This window comes from Anarhichas minor, unplaced genomic scaffold, assembly GCF_050575085.1.
Source record: "Anarhichas minor isolate MPS153535 unplaced genomic scaffold, ASM5057508v1 ptg000011l, whole genome shotgun sequence".
Classification (NCBI taxonomy): domain Eukaryota; kingdom Metazoa; phylum Chordata; class Actinopteri; order Perciformes; family Anarhichadidae; genus Anarhichas; species Anarhichas minor.
This window is the reverse complement of record NW_027466457.1, coordinates 17,432,501-17,448,886: the sequence shown is the minus strand read 5'-3', so window position 1 is coordinate 17,448,886 and position 16,386 is coordinate 17,432,501. Positions and strand designations below refer to the sequence as shown.

At 39.3% G+C, this 16,386-nt stretch overlaps 2 protein-coding genes across 2 annotated transcripts; both read left to right on the top strand.

Annotated features, from left to right (window-relative positions):
* Window positions 1-2,897: 2,897 nt before the first annotated feature.
* Window positions 2,898-10,295, top strand: LOC142947849 (troponin I, fast skeletal muscle-like). Its single transcript, XM_076089719.1, has 7 exons — window positions 2,898-2,956; window positions 4,232-4,266; window positions 5,730-5,766; window positions 6,570-6,698; window positions 8,123-8,212; window positions 8,999-9,172; window positions 9,930-10,295. The coding sequence occupies exons 2-7, from the start codon at window positions 4,259-4,261 to the stop codon at window positions 10,005-10,007; spliced, it is 516 nt and encodes a 171-aa protein (XP_075945834.1). The 5' UTR covers window positions 2,898-2,956; window positions 4,232-4,258; the 3' UTR covers window positions 10,008-10,295.
* Window positions 10,296-14,335: 4,040 nt separating this feature from the next.
* Window positions 14,336-15,914, top strand: LOC142947851 (troponin I, fast skeletal muscle-like). Its single transcript, XM_076089722.1, has 6 exons — window positions 14,336-14,343; window positions 14,453-14,492; window positions 14,974-15,102; window positions 15,202-15,291; window positions 15,583-15,756; window positions 15,837-15,914. Exons 1-6 carry the CDS (start codon window positions 14,336-14,338, stop codon window positions 15,912-15,914), a joined length of 519 nt encoding a protein of 172 aa, XP_075945837.1.
* The last annotated feature ends 472 nt before the right edge of the window (window positions 15,915-16,386 follow it).

Below are 16,386 nucleotides of genomic sequence, written 5' to 3'. Positions count from 1 at the left end.
CAAAAGTAGTAGTGCCACAGTGTAGAAATACTGCAAACATTCAAATGTTTACTTCAGTATAAGTACAAAACTATTAGCTTCAAAATATACTTAAAGTAAATAATTATGCAGAACGGCCCATTTTAGAATCGTACTTATTGGATTATAATAATTTATCCATTAATATAGTAGTTGAGAACAAAGATGTGAGGGGTCCATGGAAGTGGGGCAAAGGGGCCATTGGTCCCCCAACTTACACCTCTGGCTTGGCCGAGTTCAAAGATGGGTTTTGTCCGATGCCTCTGGCACGATTTCGGGTCGCAATTCGTCTCCAGTTTCAGTTACTTTATATACTTCTGGGGTGTTTAATCTATAATATAATATGATGTTTTATTTGTTGATGATTTGTTTTATAAATAATCTGCAAAGTAAATGCAGACTAAATGTAATCAATCCAGCCTGCGGGATAGATGGGGATAGTTCAGTGTCTTGCCATTGACATGGACTAGCCGAGGATCGAACCACCGATTCTTTGATTGAAGGACGTTCAAGGAAGCTCTATCACTGAGACACAGTCTCCCTACTGTCCATCAGGGGGTGAATCCTCTGGTTGTATAGAAGTCTATGAGAAAATGACTCTACTAGGTATGCTATCATGTCAGCCCAGAGCTAGCATGTTACTAGCGAAAAGCATCTAGCTGATTGGCGCGGCAGATTGCTACGTAGCCTAACTTCCTGCAAAAATTCAACAGCACAAGGATGCGGGATTGAATTTCGTTGTGTTCTGGTATGACTATAGGCGGCAACCGAGTTAAAGTGATGCTTCATGTGTTAAAGCTGCATTCCCTCTAGTGTCCACCAGGGGGCGACTCCTCTGGTTGTATAGAAGTCTATGAGAAAATGACTCTACTTCTCTCTTGATTTATTACCTCAGTAAACATTGTAAACATGAGTTTATGGTCTCAATCTCTAGTTTCAAGTCTTCTTCAATACAGCATGATGTTCATTTAGTACATTATGGTCCATTTAGAGTGCTTTTGGGCGGGGCTACACGGTGATTGACAGGTCTCTACCAGAGACATATACGGCGTCTCTACGTCACTCCTGTGTTCCAAGTTGCATACTTTTTTTTATTATACATACTGGTGCATTCATATAAACCACTACCTTATAACACGGCACCTTTAACTTTGACCCTACTGCAAAATACGAACATCCTGGTATTTTTTTGTCAATACTGCATTTTACATACTATGAATTGGGAGATACTAAAAAAATGTTCTGGCATACTTACTATAAGTCTGGTAGTATGACCATTGGAACGCACCCGTTGTTGGATGTTTAGCAGGTGTGTTGTAGCATGCTAGCAATTGCTAATTGGTACTAAACACAAAGTATTTTAAATTAAAATGTTGACCAGCTTGTGGAGCAAGAGGACAAATCAGTGGATCACCAAAGTCAGCAGGAATTATCCTCTGGGGAACATGAACGCCTGTAAAAAAACAAAATAAAAAGTCATGGAAATCCAGCCAATCGGTTTATTTCAGTCTGGAGAAGCGACATCTCCGTCCATAGAGCCTTATTCATATAAAAAGCTCTGGTTGTTAAACAATCATAACAATCTGTACCTAACCCGTAAACAAATACTTGTTTTCATAAAGGTCCATCTATAAACACTCTTCTTGCTCCATATGTACTTTCACATCCCCCCCCCCCCTCCCCCCCTCCGACAGGAATCTTTAGCAATTAAGTAAGAATCCTTTTTATGAGCGAGTCGCGATGTAACGTTACCCACATGGAAACCCACATGGTCTTCCTGCCTGAATTCATGCCCACATATTTATACTAGCACAAGTGTTAATACGAGAGGACCTCCTGCAGCCAGAAGAAGGTCTGGAAGCCTTTCTGAAGGGCCCGGATCCACAATCCCACATGAACCGCTAACCAGGTCAGCCAGGAGCCATTTGTATTTATAGAGGGCAGAAATGTGAGCTTGCTCAGCACTCTTTATTTAGAGCAATAGTTAAAAGTGAAATCAAAGTTTCTCTATTTTGAACCTGTTTCTGAACTCGCAGTTCATTTTAATATTTGGGGAATATATCCTGCTGCATGCTTTCTCAAGAAATGTCAATAATGTAAGAAACGCTGTCGATGGCGAGGTGAAGGACTCCTGGAACTTTGCTTTTACGTTCGGATAATCGTGAAACGTCTTGTGAAGATGAAATGTGTGTCTGAAGATGTTTTTGTTTCTCTTTATTGTTATTTTGCTCTTCAGGGACCAAACGTCCCTTTAAAGCACTTAAATCATTGTTAATCTATCTAAACATACCTAAGGGTGAAGTCAGGCAGCTTAAATATGAAGCGAACAGCACACGTGTTTGAAGAGGTTTTATTTGTGTGTGTATATGTCAAACTATTTCAACTCGACAGCCTTAAAGCTCCTCGTTAGCTCGCCGGCAGCTGTGGAGACGGAGGATTTATCTGTTCTCGTGCTAAAACTGTCAAATCTTCATTTCTTTTCTAGTTTGAAAAGAACCTCAAGACTCTAGAAATGACTCCTAGTTCATGTTTGACCGTTTAAAATGATGTAACAGAAAATCAACAGATTTTCCCTTAAATTTCATCACTGAAGCACTTCCAAAGACCCACAGAAGTGACTCCAGGACTTGATCTGGTTGGAGGTCTTGGACGGGCGGTTTCATTGCCCTTTTCCTCCCTGTTTACAGCGACCCCGGTGGCCCCGAGGGGAGGCCTAAAAGGATCCGAGGCTCCTCCTCGGCGTTGCCTCGTTGCTTCGATGTTGGCGAAGAGAAGATGATGATATTTCAGGAGCTCACCGGCCGATTGGTCTGAGGATCCTGCATTTCCATAAACAGGAGCTCCATATCCATGTCGGAGCCCTCGTGTATATAAAGAACCCGGGGGGACGATTTGCTCCCACTGCCGCCCTCCTCCTCCACCCTCGGTCTCGTCTTAGGTGAGACCAGTTTCTCTTCCTTCCTCCTCCTCCTCTTCCTCACTAACGAAGCCTGTGAACGGATGCAAAGCAACTGAGTGGAGACGGAGTGGTTTTTTGGGGAGGGGGGGAGTCCTGTTGTTGATGAAGTCCTGATCTCTGAGGTTTGTTAGTGAAGTGAAGGGACATATGTGGTCCAGGGACATGTGAGGTCCAGGGACATGTGTGGTCCAGGGTGAAGGACTGCAGGATGGTTCGAGACTTCAGCTGATTTGTTTGTTTCTGACTTTTTATATTTCTAGATTCTGAATCGTTCGGTTTCTGAAGCGTTCGGCTGTTTTTGACTGATTCCTGTAACTTAAAGATGTTTTGATGTTTTTTGGTTGAGAGAAGGTAATGAGTGTTATATTGTCAAGACTTTATTTTCAGACTGAAATGTTTCTCAGAGCCTGAAAGCGAGACGAGAGCCGAATGCTTCAATAGTTTAAAATAACAGAAATAAGTTGAGTTTGTCATGGAAACAAATTATCGTTTAGATTTACTCACAAAACGACTTCATGATATTTTTACAGTTAACTGGTTTAGAGCCTCTGAGCTGAGGTGCAACGAAAAGCATTAAAAATGTAAATTATTTTATTAGAATAAAGAGGATTTTTTTTTTTTTTAACAGTTTGGAAAACTGAGAGATTGTTTTGATTGAAGAAGTTTTTAAAATGTTTGTTTACTACAAATAAATTCCAAATCAAGTCTTTTTTTGATGATGTCAGCTCGTTTCCGTCGCGCTTCGTAATTCTAACTTTTAATGTGATGGAAACTTAAAACCTTTATATTATTTATAGTTGACAAATATCTTGACATCTGATTCTTTGTGTGTGTGTGTGTGTGTGTGTGTGTGTGTGTGTGTGTGTGTGTGTGTGTGTGTGTGTGTGTGTGTGTGTGTGTGTGTGTGTGTGTGTGTGTGTGTGTGTGTGTGTGTGTGTGTGTGGACAGACTGCCGTTGGCAGCTGATCTGCTGCCGCAGCACATTTCCTTCGCCACGAAAGGAGTTGAAGTGTTAACTCCCGGGGGATATTGGGTTCTGAACACCTGTAAAGGAGCTTATCGTAGGCGTCGGCACCGACATTCGACCCAAACTCCAAACTTAGCTCCCGTCAGCACTCAGCTGCTCATCAACTGTTTGAATGGATCACATTTCATTCAGACGTCTCTGATATTCAAGCAGAGCGCCGGATGAAAACATCGTTTATTCTCAACCTCTTCTTCTTCTTCTTCTTCTGTTTTCTTTCTCTCCGTCAGGAGTCGTGAAGAAAAGAAGCCGCCATCATGTCTGAGTAAGTGAATTATTGATATTTAGTGATTTAAAGAAAACTTTGTTTAAAAACATTTGTCAGTGTATATTTCATAGAAACAATGAATATAACAAATATTTGATTCCAAGTAACATTCTTTCATTCAGAGTTGTATTTAAGTTCAGAAGTATCAGTAGAACATGTACTCAGAGTAGAGTAAAGAAAGTACTCGTTGTGAAGAGTTTCTGGTTTTGGATAAAAAACGAGCTGATTATTAGGATGGATCAGAAAAAGAGACAGAAAGGGAAGTAAAGCGGGAGAATGAAGAACTGAAAGAGGAAAGAAAAGGAAAAAAGATGGAAAGAGAGACAAGAAAAGGAGAGAAAGAATAAGGAAGGAAAGGACAGAGGAATCAAGGGTGAAGGACGAAGGAAAATAATAAGCCAGAAAGGGAAGACAGGGAGGACGGGGAGGAAAGAGACAATGAAGAAAGTCAGAGACAAAGAAAGGATGAATGTAAAAAGGAAGAAAGGGAATAGGACTTAAAGAAGGATGGAAAGAGAGGACAGAAGGAAGAACAGAGGAATCAAGGGTGAAGGAAGAAGGAAAGTAATAAAGGGGAAGAGACAAAATAAGGATGGATGTAAAAATGAAAGGAGGAAGAAGAAAGAGAATAGGACTTAAAGAAGGATGGAAAGAGTTTCTCTTGATGTGAATCGAGGGTCTAAGGACAGACTGTTGTATCTCTACAGATTATTAAACCCTAGAGACAGATTTGTTATTTGTGAAAGTGAACTGTGAGAATAAACTTGAGCAGACAGACGAGTGAAGGAAAAAGAAAGAAGGGATGAAGGATGTAGAATGTGATTAGTAAACTGAAATAAACACTTATACAACATTTATACATTTTTATCAAACGCATTGTTACATTTAGAGGAGAAACAAATGTGATTTGACTTATATTTTATTAAACGTTAACTACGGAAGCCCTGAGAGGCGAATGAGGAAAAAAAGAGATCTAATGATCCAGCATCATTGTTCTAAGTTCCTTAAGAAAGACATCGTTTGTAAAACGATAAAAAGTGTTTATTGTTGTAGTACCGAGTTCAGCCACACGAGGCTTTAGTGCACCACCGCTCCATGTTTTAAATACGACTAGAATAATTCATGTTTCCTTCCAGGTGTGTTTTAATATACTAAACTGTCTAAAATACAATATATGTTTGTTGTGTTTGGATATATTTAAACTCACCTGGAAGAAAACACGAGTTTAGAAGACAGAGTAGAGGTGCACTGCTGCCTCCTGTGGCTGAAGTCAGTATTACAACAACAAACACTTCATCCTGGTGAAACCTTTTTATTCACCTGTTAAGTCATGAAACCATTTAGATCCGACTTTCCTCTCTCGTGTATTTAATCTGTTGATGAGGTCGTTGTTATTTAACTGAACGTATCGAGAGATGAGAGAATGCTTTCTGCTCACAAGTTCTTTCTGATCTTCACAGTAAGAAGATGAATTCGAGCCGCCGGCATCATCTGAAGGTACGTCGCTCTGTTTCAGGCTTCTGTCCATCAGCTCCATTGATCGACGGGTGTTCAGATGCTGATAACAGCTGATTGGTTAACATGTCGTTAAGTAGAACATATAAAGTATTATCATAAAGTTCTTATTAGAGAGTCATTGTCAGACGCCGCCTGCTGTGAAACAGTCAAACACACTCACAGTGTTTCATATGGGAGAAGATTTGATGACTTTGTCTTCCTCTTGCAAAAAAAAGTTTAAGGAACACCGAAAAGATTTAAGTCGACCTGAATGTTTGTGTGATCAGCGATTCCTTCAGGTTGGTTTCTGTGTTGAAGTATCGTCAGCGTTTAACTGGTTTCACCCACAAACTGGGAGCTTTAACTGGGATTCTCAGGACATGTCAGCTGCTCATGGAATTGTTTTTATTAATTGTTAATAATAGTGTTTTAACCTCTACTGGTTCATATCAGTGTTCATTGTTAAGTTCCAAGGTGGCTTGAATTAAATGGAGTATAATTTAATTTATAATTATAGAATAAGGACTTCTTTCTTTAATAATTTAAGCTTTGCTAAATAAATGCTAATAAATAAGCACTGTCGTATTTATTAGTTGTTTTTTATGTTTTTATTTGTTTGTCTTATAGGTCACATGTGGAAACCTCATGAAAATTCAAACCGTGTTTTTGATATTTTCAATGTTTACATATGAACAACATCATGCATGTGAAATCAAGTTGAACATTGAATCACAGCAGTGATCACATGAATACATGAATAAAGTCTTCTTCTTCCGTTGACGTTTGCTGGCTGTGTCGTGCAGAGTGTGATGCTTCAGATTGCGGCGGCCTGGATCCAACAGGAGAAAAAGGACATCGCAGCCGCCAAGCTGACCTACATGGCTGAGAGCTGTCCTAAACCCAATATGAGCGGAGACCAGGCCGCCCTCATGGTGAGAGATGCTTCAAGTTATGAGACCAAAAGCTTCATCATTCCTTCATCACAATCCCATTACTTGACCTTACTGGAATAAAATAACTAGTTTTTGAGCCTAATCATCCGGAAAAAGGAGCCAAAGCACTTCCACACTAGTGGAGGTGGACATGATGGCATCATCTGTGTCTCTTGATATAAACTAACATTGTCAGAGATTGGTAAAAGCTATCGTCAATGTTCACATTACAAAAGAACAGAGGGAGGTGGACCGTTCAAATGCAGTTGGAACAGTAAAAATCTGTTAAGCCAATGTTGAGATATCGATCTCTCAAGTCAAGAAAACTGTATTGCCCGCAAGTTTAAGTGCGTTTTCAGGAGTACACCATCCGTACGCTGTAAAGTTAAACTGTGGGTGGTTTTAACATATTGACTCAGGGAAACATGCATTCAATATTTGACCAGGAGGAAAAACATTGCTGAAAACATAAACCCTTTGAAAGTCTCCTTAATAAGTCATATGAAGAGAATATCGAGGTCAGAGACATCGACGCTCCCATCATTATCATACACGGAGCAGTTCAGACTAGCAGCTCAAATACTTCAGATCTTACTTTGTGTTCTGACTTTTTATCTTTTATCTAATTCTATGCTGATGATGTTTAAAACTACAGACCTGTTAGCAGCTCTGTCAGGCTGTACCTGCATGCTAACATGCTAACATGGTGATGTTAAAGGTGTGATGTTAACCATGTAGCGTAGCATGTTAGCAAGCTGCCTGGGCTGATTAGCAGTAAACGCACATCGTTAGTTCTGCAGGTATTTGGTTATAAAGTGTTGGACACATTCAAATGTTGACCTGATTATGGCTCTAGAAGAGAAGCCCGAGGATCACCAAAGTTATTACAGTTCATCTTCAGGGGAACATGAATGATGAACAACATTTCTTGGTAATTCAAGCATTACTGTAGTTGAGATGTTTTACTCTAAACCATGAATATGAACCTCATGGTGGCGCTTGAGGAAAAGTCAGAGAAACGCTAAAGTTAGTTGGATTCATCCTCAGGGGACCGTGAATGTCTCCACACATTTTCATGGAAGTCCATCCAAAAACTGAGATATTTCAGTCTAGAGCAAACTGATGCAGACAGACCAACATGCCTGTTACCTCCACCATTTCCCTGCATTGATATTTGATATTTGCACATATAATCTATCTTTGTTCTATATATTTTCTTTATTATTTGTATTTATTATGCTATGAACGGTACTGGAGGGGCCAACAAAGCATTTCACTGTGCAGTGACGAGATATGTTTGCTAATGAAATGTTGCAGACCATGGCTAAAAGAAAAGTGCTTATTTAACAGCAGATTGAAGTCTAACGTCCATCAGTGAAGGTTTGTGATCAGTAAGTAAACATCGCGCTTGTTCGTGTCTTCAGGAAACCTGCAAAAAAATGGCCGCCCTCATTGACAGAGTGGATGAAGAACGATACGACCTGCAGTCCAAAGTGGGCAAAGCTGATAAAGAGGTACAGTTCCTGCTGCCTTATTTATGGGACCATTCGCCGTAGCTCAATTTGCATAATCATGACTCTACCTGAGCTTTATGCAAATGAGGTCCGTTCATCACTAGGAATCAGGCGGCAACCTCTGGTTCTGCAGAGTGAAAAATTAAAGCTTCATGTGTTAAAGCTGCATTCTCTCTAGTGTCCACCAGGGGGCGACTCATCTGGTTGTATAGAAGTCTATGAGAAAAGGACTCTACTTCTCTCTTGATTTATTACCTCAGTAAACATTGTAAACATGAGTTTATGGTCTCAATCTCTAGTTTCAAGTCTTCTTCAATACAGCATGATGTTCATTTAGTACATTATGGTCCATTTAGAGTCAAACAGACCATAAAGCAGGGGATGCTTTAGGGCGGGGCTACACGGTGATTGACAGGTCTCTACCAGAGACGTATACGGCGTCTCTACGTCACTCCTCAGTCCAGATATGGTCACTTCCTGTTCACTGGTTGCAAAAAAAATAAGATGGCGACGGCCAAAATGTTGAACTCGAGGCTTCAAAACGTCCACAAACCAACGGATGATGTCACGGCGCCTTCATCCACTTCTTATATACAGTCTCTGCTAGAAATCAGTTAGTAAACAGTGTTCATGGTGGTGAAGGAGCAGCTCATTCATGTGTTTTTATGGAGCTCTAAGAGGATACTAGTTAGTAGATACATTCACTGCTGGTGTTGAGTCTTCTCTCACGAGATTTAATGACACAAAGACAGATACATCATCAGACTTGTCCTTGGTCGCTCTCAGATTGAAGACCTGAAGATCAAAGTAGTCGATCTGGCCGGAGTGAAGAAACCCGCTCTGAAGAGAGTGCGCATGTCTGCTGACGCCATGCTGAAGGCTCTTCTGGGCTCCAAGCACACGGTCAACATGGACCTGAGGGCCAACCTGAAGCAGGTCAAGAAGGAGGTCAAGGAGGAGGTGAGTCTCGTAAACGGATCGACATTCACGCTTTCCTGCTTGCCCGAGACAGGAAATCTGTGTATTTGGCCACACACTGATCGGACAAGTGAAAAATAAATGTGATAACTATTTGGGGCCTATGTTCAGTAAAATGATGTCGTCAGGAGATTTGCTTTAATGCTTTGTAGTCGCCGATCTTTGATAATGTTACAGGAGAGCTAACGTTGGTTTAGTAACGCTAACCGGCTGCTAACGGCTAACGGTAGTTAACGTTATCTGTTAACGGCTAATGTACGGAGGTTGCATTCAATGACGTTATGGTGCGTTCAAGCTCCAAACAGTAGAAATGATCATGATGTGTTCACATGTCATCTGTAAAATGTAGTTTTGGTGATAAACTAGAATAAATCCAGTAGTTTGAAGGAGATTTTCACATGAATATAAAATAGATATTAGAGATGTTTAACTTCCTAACACGAGATCTAAGCTCATTATAACGCTTCATTAAAACTAATAATGACAACATTTGTTTTAATCCAAATATCTTTTATTTACTTATTATTTAAATTGTGTTTTTATGAAGCAAAACACACTATAAATTATTTATATACTAATTTGCTACATTTCCCATTTTCGGACAAAAAAGTTTATCAACCTGGTAAATAAAACATGTCGGCTCCTGAAAAGCTTAAAGTCGGGCCCCGACCTGTGGGCGCTGGTTGACTTCGGACTGTTAAAATAACTTTTAATAATGTTAAAAAATGCTCCTTTGCAGCCGCTAGAAGCCGCTGGCGACTGGCGTAAGAACATCGAGGACAAGGCCGACAGGAAGAAGATGTTCGAGACTTCCTAGAGACTTGACCTTCGCCGCTGTAGACGGCTGTTCGCACTTTTTATGGAATTTATGGAATTTTTAATTGAATTGAAAAATATATATTTTTTGTTTCATTAAACTGTGAGTTTCAACTCGGCCTGTTATTGTACATTTGTAAAGCGAGAAATCTTAGTTTCTCGTCTCTTTTGCGCTCTAATATTAGTCTTTTATTCTGAAGTGAGACTTCCTGTTTCCTCCTGTGCTGCTGAGGTTCACTTTTGACAACTTCCTGCTTCATATTGTTTTTTGATAATAAACGTGTTTTGCTTCTTGCGTCTGCTCGTCATCGTGAGGTATTCTGTCTCTGACTCAGTGACGCTGCAGACGAAACACACATTCATCCAATCAAACCAACATTTAGCTTAAACTCAGCAACACATTCACTGTGAGTCAAAGTTCATATTGGCTGTAACACAATCACACTCACTGTTCTGAAATCAACTCTTTAATGTAATTATAATTTTAAAAACGGCCCCTGAGATTAAACTCTGGCTGCTCCATAAGCGTCCAGGGAGCTGTGAGAAGTGAATGTTGACTCGACTTCACAGATGACTATTAACAAAATCACTTCAGAGTCAGGAAAATACGTTCAAACAGTTTCACATTTTAAATAAACTCAACAAAAAATACATCTCTGACCCCGTTACTCGTTATCACGTTTGTGATAAAAACCTAAACGTTTGCTGAAGAAGACCGTGAGAGACTGCTGAAAGCTCTAGAAAACAGGAGGTGAGATTTCAGATTTCAGTTTAGAAAATGCGAAAGAAACGGGTACGTTCAGTAGAAATGTATCTGTAATGTACAGTTTAATTTGTATGAAGTAAATCCAAACTATTTATTTTAGATAAGTATTTCACCATGAATATGATGCAATAATATCTTTTATAAATAACTAAGGATGTTTGTTTGAAAATCAACAGAATTGTATATTTATTAGTAATTATATTTTTTTATACTTTAATACTTTTCCGGACTTTCATACAAATATGGAGCAAAAATATTCTGCAACACTTTAATTTAAGTGCCTTCATGTCGCATTAATAAGCAGCATATTAACATTTAGTTAATATTTTATAACACAGTTATGTTTTTGTAAGCGGATATAAGTTTTTATATTTCCATGTATTTTCATTATCTTAGTTAGTATTAGCTGTTTACAAATACATGAATAAATACTTAAATCTGCTTACAGCTACGCTATAACGACATTATAGTGCATCGTGCTGTCGTGTTTAAACTCTGAGTCAAGGTGTTGTTCCTCCATCGACCACCAGGTGTCAGTAGAGGACTTCCTGGTTCACACCTTGTGTCTTCATCTCAGGACAGAGGAAGACTTTTAATTCCTCCAGTCAAATAATTACAATCACAGAATGTTTGGACAAATTCACATCATAAAACAAAAAGCTTTTGTTCTGAAGGAGGCCTCAACAAACACGGTTAGTTTCTTACTTCAGTGTTCAGTGTTTGTTTGTAGAAGACGTGGAAGTTAAACACTTTCCTGACGGACGGAACTGATCAGAGACGGACTCGTCTCCAACAGAAGGTGAGCGTCATCACTTTTTATTCAGTAATTGTCTGTTTTTTTTAACATATTTCTCCAGTAAATGTTGTTCTGTTCAGTATGAATGTAACGTTATTGATCTTTGTTTGAGCTGTTGTTTGTGTCTCTTTGTGTTCTCAGCTGTTGTGTTTGGATCTGAACCGTAGCAGCAACAGAGAAGGTGAGTCTTTAAAGTCTTTATCTCTTTATTCATTGTTTCATGACAATAAATCACATTTTGTTGTTGTGGTTAAATAATAGAGCCTCTTCTTCAAACATGTTCCTCATAAGTATTCAGTGGGGGAATGTAAAGTACAAACTCCAGCTACTGTACTTTACTTAAGTATTTCCATTTCTTGTATACTTCTACTTGTTCTACTTTTTACTGGATCAGACAAACACAGGACCTTCACCCAGGAGACCTGAGTTTGGGTCGTGTGTAAAACATTGACTTCTGTTAACTTTGTGTATGTTTGTTTAACCCGAGTTACGTAACAAACCATCTTTTCCTGAACATAAAACGTATTAATTCACAGAAAATAATGTGTGTGTCAAAGAAACGTTTATGATTCTTCAGGTTTAGTTCATCAAGAGGATTAGTCACGAATGAATGAATGAATAAAAACACTCAACATTGAGCAAAACAATACAACGTAACCAATCAAGTATAAGTTAAGAGAATGTTTTTGTGTATAAAAACATGTTAAGATCCACACATCCTAAAAAGTAAAATACATAATAGTTATTTGTTTTCAGGTACTTTGTCCAAACAAAGTAAACAACGTGTAAAGAATTGTCTTCTTCTGTCCAACGTAAACACGACCTGTCCTGAGTTTTATGTATTTATATTTATATAAATGGAGACAGAAGGAGTGAATATATGAAAGTCTTTTCTCTTTTCCAGCCTTCTTCCCGTCCCACACGAGGACCTCGGTGTGGGACAGACTTCGGGGATTTACGAGGCGAGCTGTTAAAGGATGAAGGTATTTCAGGACCTCATGAGTTCCCCATGGCCATAAGAGAAAAGAGGAACGTCCGAATCCCCGTCCAACCACATAAATACCCCCGCAGATTTCACTTTTTAGCCTGAGACCCCCTCTCTGTGTCCCGGTCCTCCCGTCCTCCATCAGTCCCTGCCGTCCTCCTCGTCATCGTCACTGTGAAGGTGAGAAACTCTTCTTCGTGGGTTTTAAGCAGCTAAAAGTGATTTTAATGATTGAATCCGACCAGAATAATTAGTCTTTATTATTGTGTTCAAGTAATAATCACATATTTACACATTTGATTCTCACGGGATGGTTTAGTTTGAACAAAAGAGCATTTTTATACAAATAAAAATATCCGTTTAATCCGTTCATATTCAACAACGTATTGTGTCATGAGAACTAAAAATGTTCAACGTCCAGAGAAAAACTCTTTTCCAGGTTTGAAGTTATAAGTGAACATTTTTACGCCCTAAATTTAGGATTTAATTACGAGTTAAGTTCGTCTAATAAACTTCTTAAGCTTCCTTCCAATCTTTCCATTTCAATACCTCTGAACTCGTCTGTCTCCACCTGAAGAAGTCGTGGATGCTTTTTGTTTTATCTCTGTCTGCTTCCAGGTGGTCGTCTCTCCGTCTCGTGACTACACGCTGACTATCACATTACTGCTGACCCTTCAAAATAAACCTCATTTCAGTTTTCAGTCGGTGTAGAAAACTTAAATCATCTCGTTCTGCGTTCACAGATAATCAGGGACGGAGTCTGACTGCTGACAAGGCACAAAAACAACAACTACAATAATGCTATTGTTAATAATAATATGATATATGACAATAATCATACTAAAAACATCCACACATTAAAGTAATGAGATCACGAGAAGCCTTTTGAACTCTGCTCCCTGTGAATGCTCCGTGTTGTAAACGACATCTGAAGCTCTTTTAATCAGCTGATATTAAACAAGTGAAGTTATGAGTTTGTTTTTTAACATATTTTGATTGTTTGACTGGATGTCGGCACTGAACTCTCCTGTTACTGCTCATAAACACGTCATCGTGAATGTCACCGTTGACCTTTGACCTCGAGCCAGGATTAGCTCTGACCTGACTCTGAAAGGGCAGCGGGTCCCCTGGAGGCTGCAGAGAGGGGCCCCCAGAGGCCCTCAGACCGCAGTCTGAGAAACACTGAAACTAACACTGAATTTATTAATCTTTGTCTTTGACTGTAATCACATGAGATGATTCATCTGTTACCTTTTGTTTTGCTTGTTAGAATATTAACTATTATTTAATATTTAGTTATTTTACAGGAAAAATAGAAAATATAACAACTTGATAAAAATGAAGATGAACATTAAAAACATGATAATATTCTATATATACTGTTATTCATTTAGATATTGGATTTAAAAAACATTTTGAAATATAATTATGAAATAAAAAAAACTGAAAATATTTAATATGAAGATTTTAAATAAATTTAAATTAAAAAAAACTTGTAAGAGAAGTGATTTTAAAATAATACATTTTGAGAGTTTGATTATGAAGTTTGTTTGTAAGACTGACGGATAAACAATTACATATTTCAACTGGTGTCGAGTTTAGAATGACTTTAGTTTAATATTAGAAGTACTCGTTATGTTTTATAGCACATTAAAGTCTTGTTCTTTGATATTTCCTGATGTGAAAAATACAATAATATTGTATTTTATTCAAGTGTTCAGTCATAAAGTAACGAACGTCATATTGTTTCTTAACAGAGTCTGAAACTAAAGAGAAGTCAAGATGTCTGAGTGAGTATACGTTTAATGTTTATTCTTAATATAAAGATTAATAATATTTCATATGTTTTGAGAATCCTTGGTCGTGTTATTAATACTTTCACTTCTTTATTAATTAAAGGGGAAAGAAGATGACATCGAGCCGCAGGCATCATCTGAAGGTAGGATTGAACTAATAACTAATAAATAAAGATTTGAGTCCCTCAGCTGGACTGTGATGTTGCTCTGTGTCTGCTGCGTCACATGGTAACAGTTCACGGTCCCATGTGTCAGCAAGTATTTCTGCTTTACTGTAATAACTTTAACAATACTAACTGTAGTTAGTCTCTCTGTCTTTGTCCTCATGGACGGATTATGAGCCAATGGGCCTCTGGACACAGACATCCAAGAGACCGCTTCCCCTACGCAGGAACACGACTCACAGACCCAACAGTTGTTTACACTCTCTTTGTTGTTTTCTGTCTCTTTGTGTTCATTTTTTCTCTTTGCGTCACTTCCTGATTTTAAATCACTTCCTGGTTTGAACGTGTCTCTTTGAGGGACATTTTGCAGGGGAAGGCCTGTGGGGCCCCTGACTCTTTTGGGCCCCTGGGTCTGTGCCCGGTTGGCCGGTTCACTAATCCCTCCGTGTTTGTCCTGCAGAGTGTGATCCTGCAGATCGCTGCTAACTGGCTGGAACAGGAAGCCACCGAAAATAAAGCCGCCAAAGAAGCTTACATGGCGGAGAGATGCTCCGCCCCCGACCTGAGCGGAGACCAGGCAGCTCTGATGGTGACAATAAAACCCTGAAACATACAAACTTCACTCTGAGCGCCAAAGACGAGCAGAAGAGATGACTTTCTTCTCTCTCTTTATTAATTTCATCAACAGGAATTCTGCAAAAAGTTGTACCAGGCGCTCGACAAGATCGATGAGGAGAGATACGACACCCTGTCCAAGGTGGAGAAGTCCGACAAAGAGGTAGAGATGTGTCTCCGTCACAGCTGCTTCAACCTGGGACCAGAGTTAAACCCTTTAATGCACCAGTATAATATTATACATATATATAATATGCATCATACATCATTTATTCTAATTATTGATGCATTCGTGTGTTCATCACTTTAATGTTGCAGCTGGTAAAGGTCATTTTAATAACGGGGCTCTCTAGAAGCTATATTTGCTCCTTCTTTTCTCTTTGTATTTGTGTAGTACTTTAGTACATCAGTGAGTAGTACTTTAGTACATCAGTGTGTACTCTGTGTCTCTCAGATCGACGATCTGAAGATAAAGGTGGTGGAGTTGGCCGGAGTGAAGAAGCCGGCCCTGAAGAAGGTCCGCATGTCTGCTGACGCCATGCTGCAGGCTCTGCTGGGAGGGAAACACAAGGTGACCATGGACCTGAGGTCCAACCTGAAGCAGGTCAAGAAGGAGGTCAAGGAGGAGGTGAGTCTCACTGACGTCGTGGTCTTTGTAAATATCGACTCCGTGTCGGACACTCTGTGCTCAATCTGTCCGTCCTGCAGGCCGGCGAGGCGGTCGGCGACTGGCGTAAGAACATCGAGGACAAAGCCGACAGGAAGAAGATGTTCGAGACTTCCTAGAGACCTTCACTTCCTGCTTGTTGCTTCTCACCTTTTTTCATGGAATTGGAAAAACTCGTGCCATTAAATTGTTTTTCGGAATAAAGCAATGATGTCGAATGCAATTCTTTAACAGACGACGTCTGGAAGTTTTTTATTTGCTAAGATTTTATTTCTTTAACTTTACTGAAGGAGAGTTTATTTAAAATAGTATCTTTATATTTTCTTACTTCTACTAAACCAGACAGATGTTGTAGATTTGATTATTAAAGTTTTACAGACACAGAGAATTCAATTCTCGAGCATCGAGAAGTCATTTGAACTTTAATTTAAACAGGTAAATATTGAGTGTTGTGTTCAGGATGAACCACCAGATGTCAGCAGAGAGTCTCTCTCTCTCTCTCTCTCTCTGTCTGTCTCTCTGTCTGTCTCTCTCTCGCTCTCTCTCGCTCTCTCTGTCTGTCTCTCTGTCTGTCTCTCTGTCTGTCTCTCT

Bases quoted from the DNA above. Each gene is read 5' to 3' on its own strand.
- LOC142947849 (XM_076089719.1), top strand. The intron at 8,213-8,998 runs GTACAGTTCCTG...GGTCGCTCTCAG, and splicing joins TGGGCAAAGCTGATAAAGAG to ATTGAAGACCTGAAGATCAA. The intron at 9,173-9,929 runs GTGAGTCTCGTA...GCTCCTTTGCAG, and splicing joins AGAAGGAGGTCAAGGAGGAG to CCGCTAGAAGCCGCTGGCGA.
- LOC142947851 (XM_076089722.1), top strand. The intron at 15,292-15,582 runs GTAGAGATGTGT...TGTGTCTCTCAG, and splicing joins TGGAGAAGTCCGACAAAGAG to ATCGACGATCTGAAGATAAA. The intron at 15,757-15,836 runs GTGAGTCTCACT...TCCGTCCTGCAG, and splicing joins AGAAGGAGGTCAAGGAGGAG to GCCGGCGAGGCGGTCGGCGA.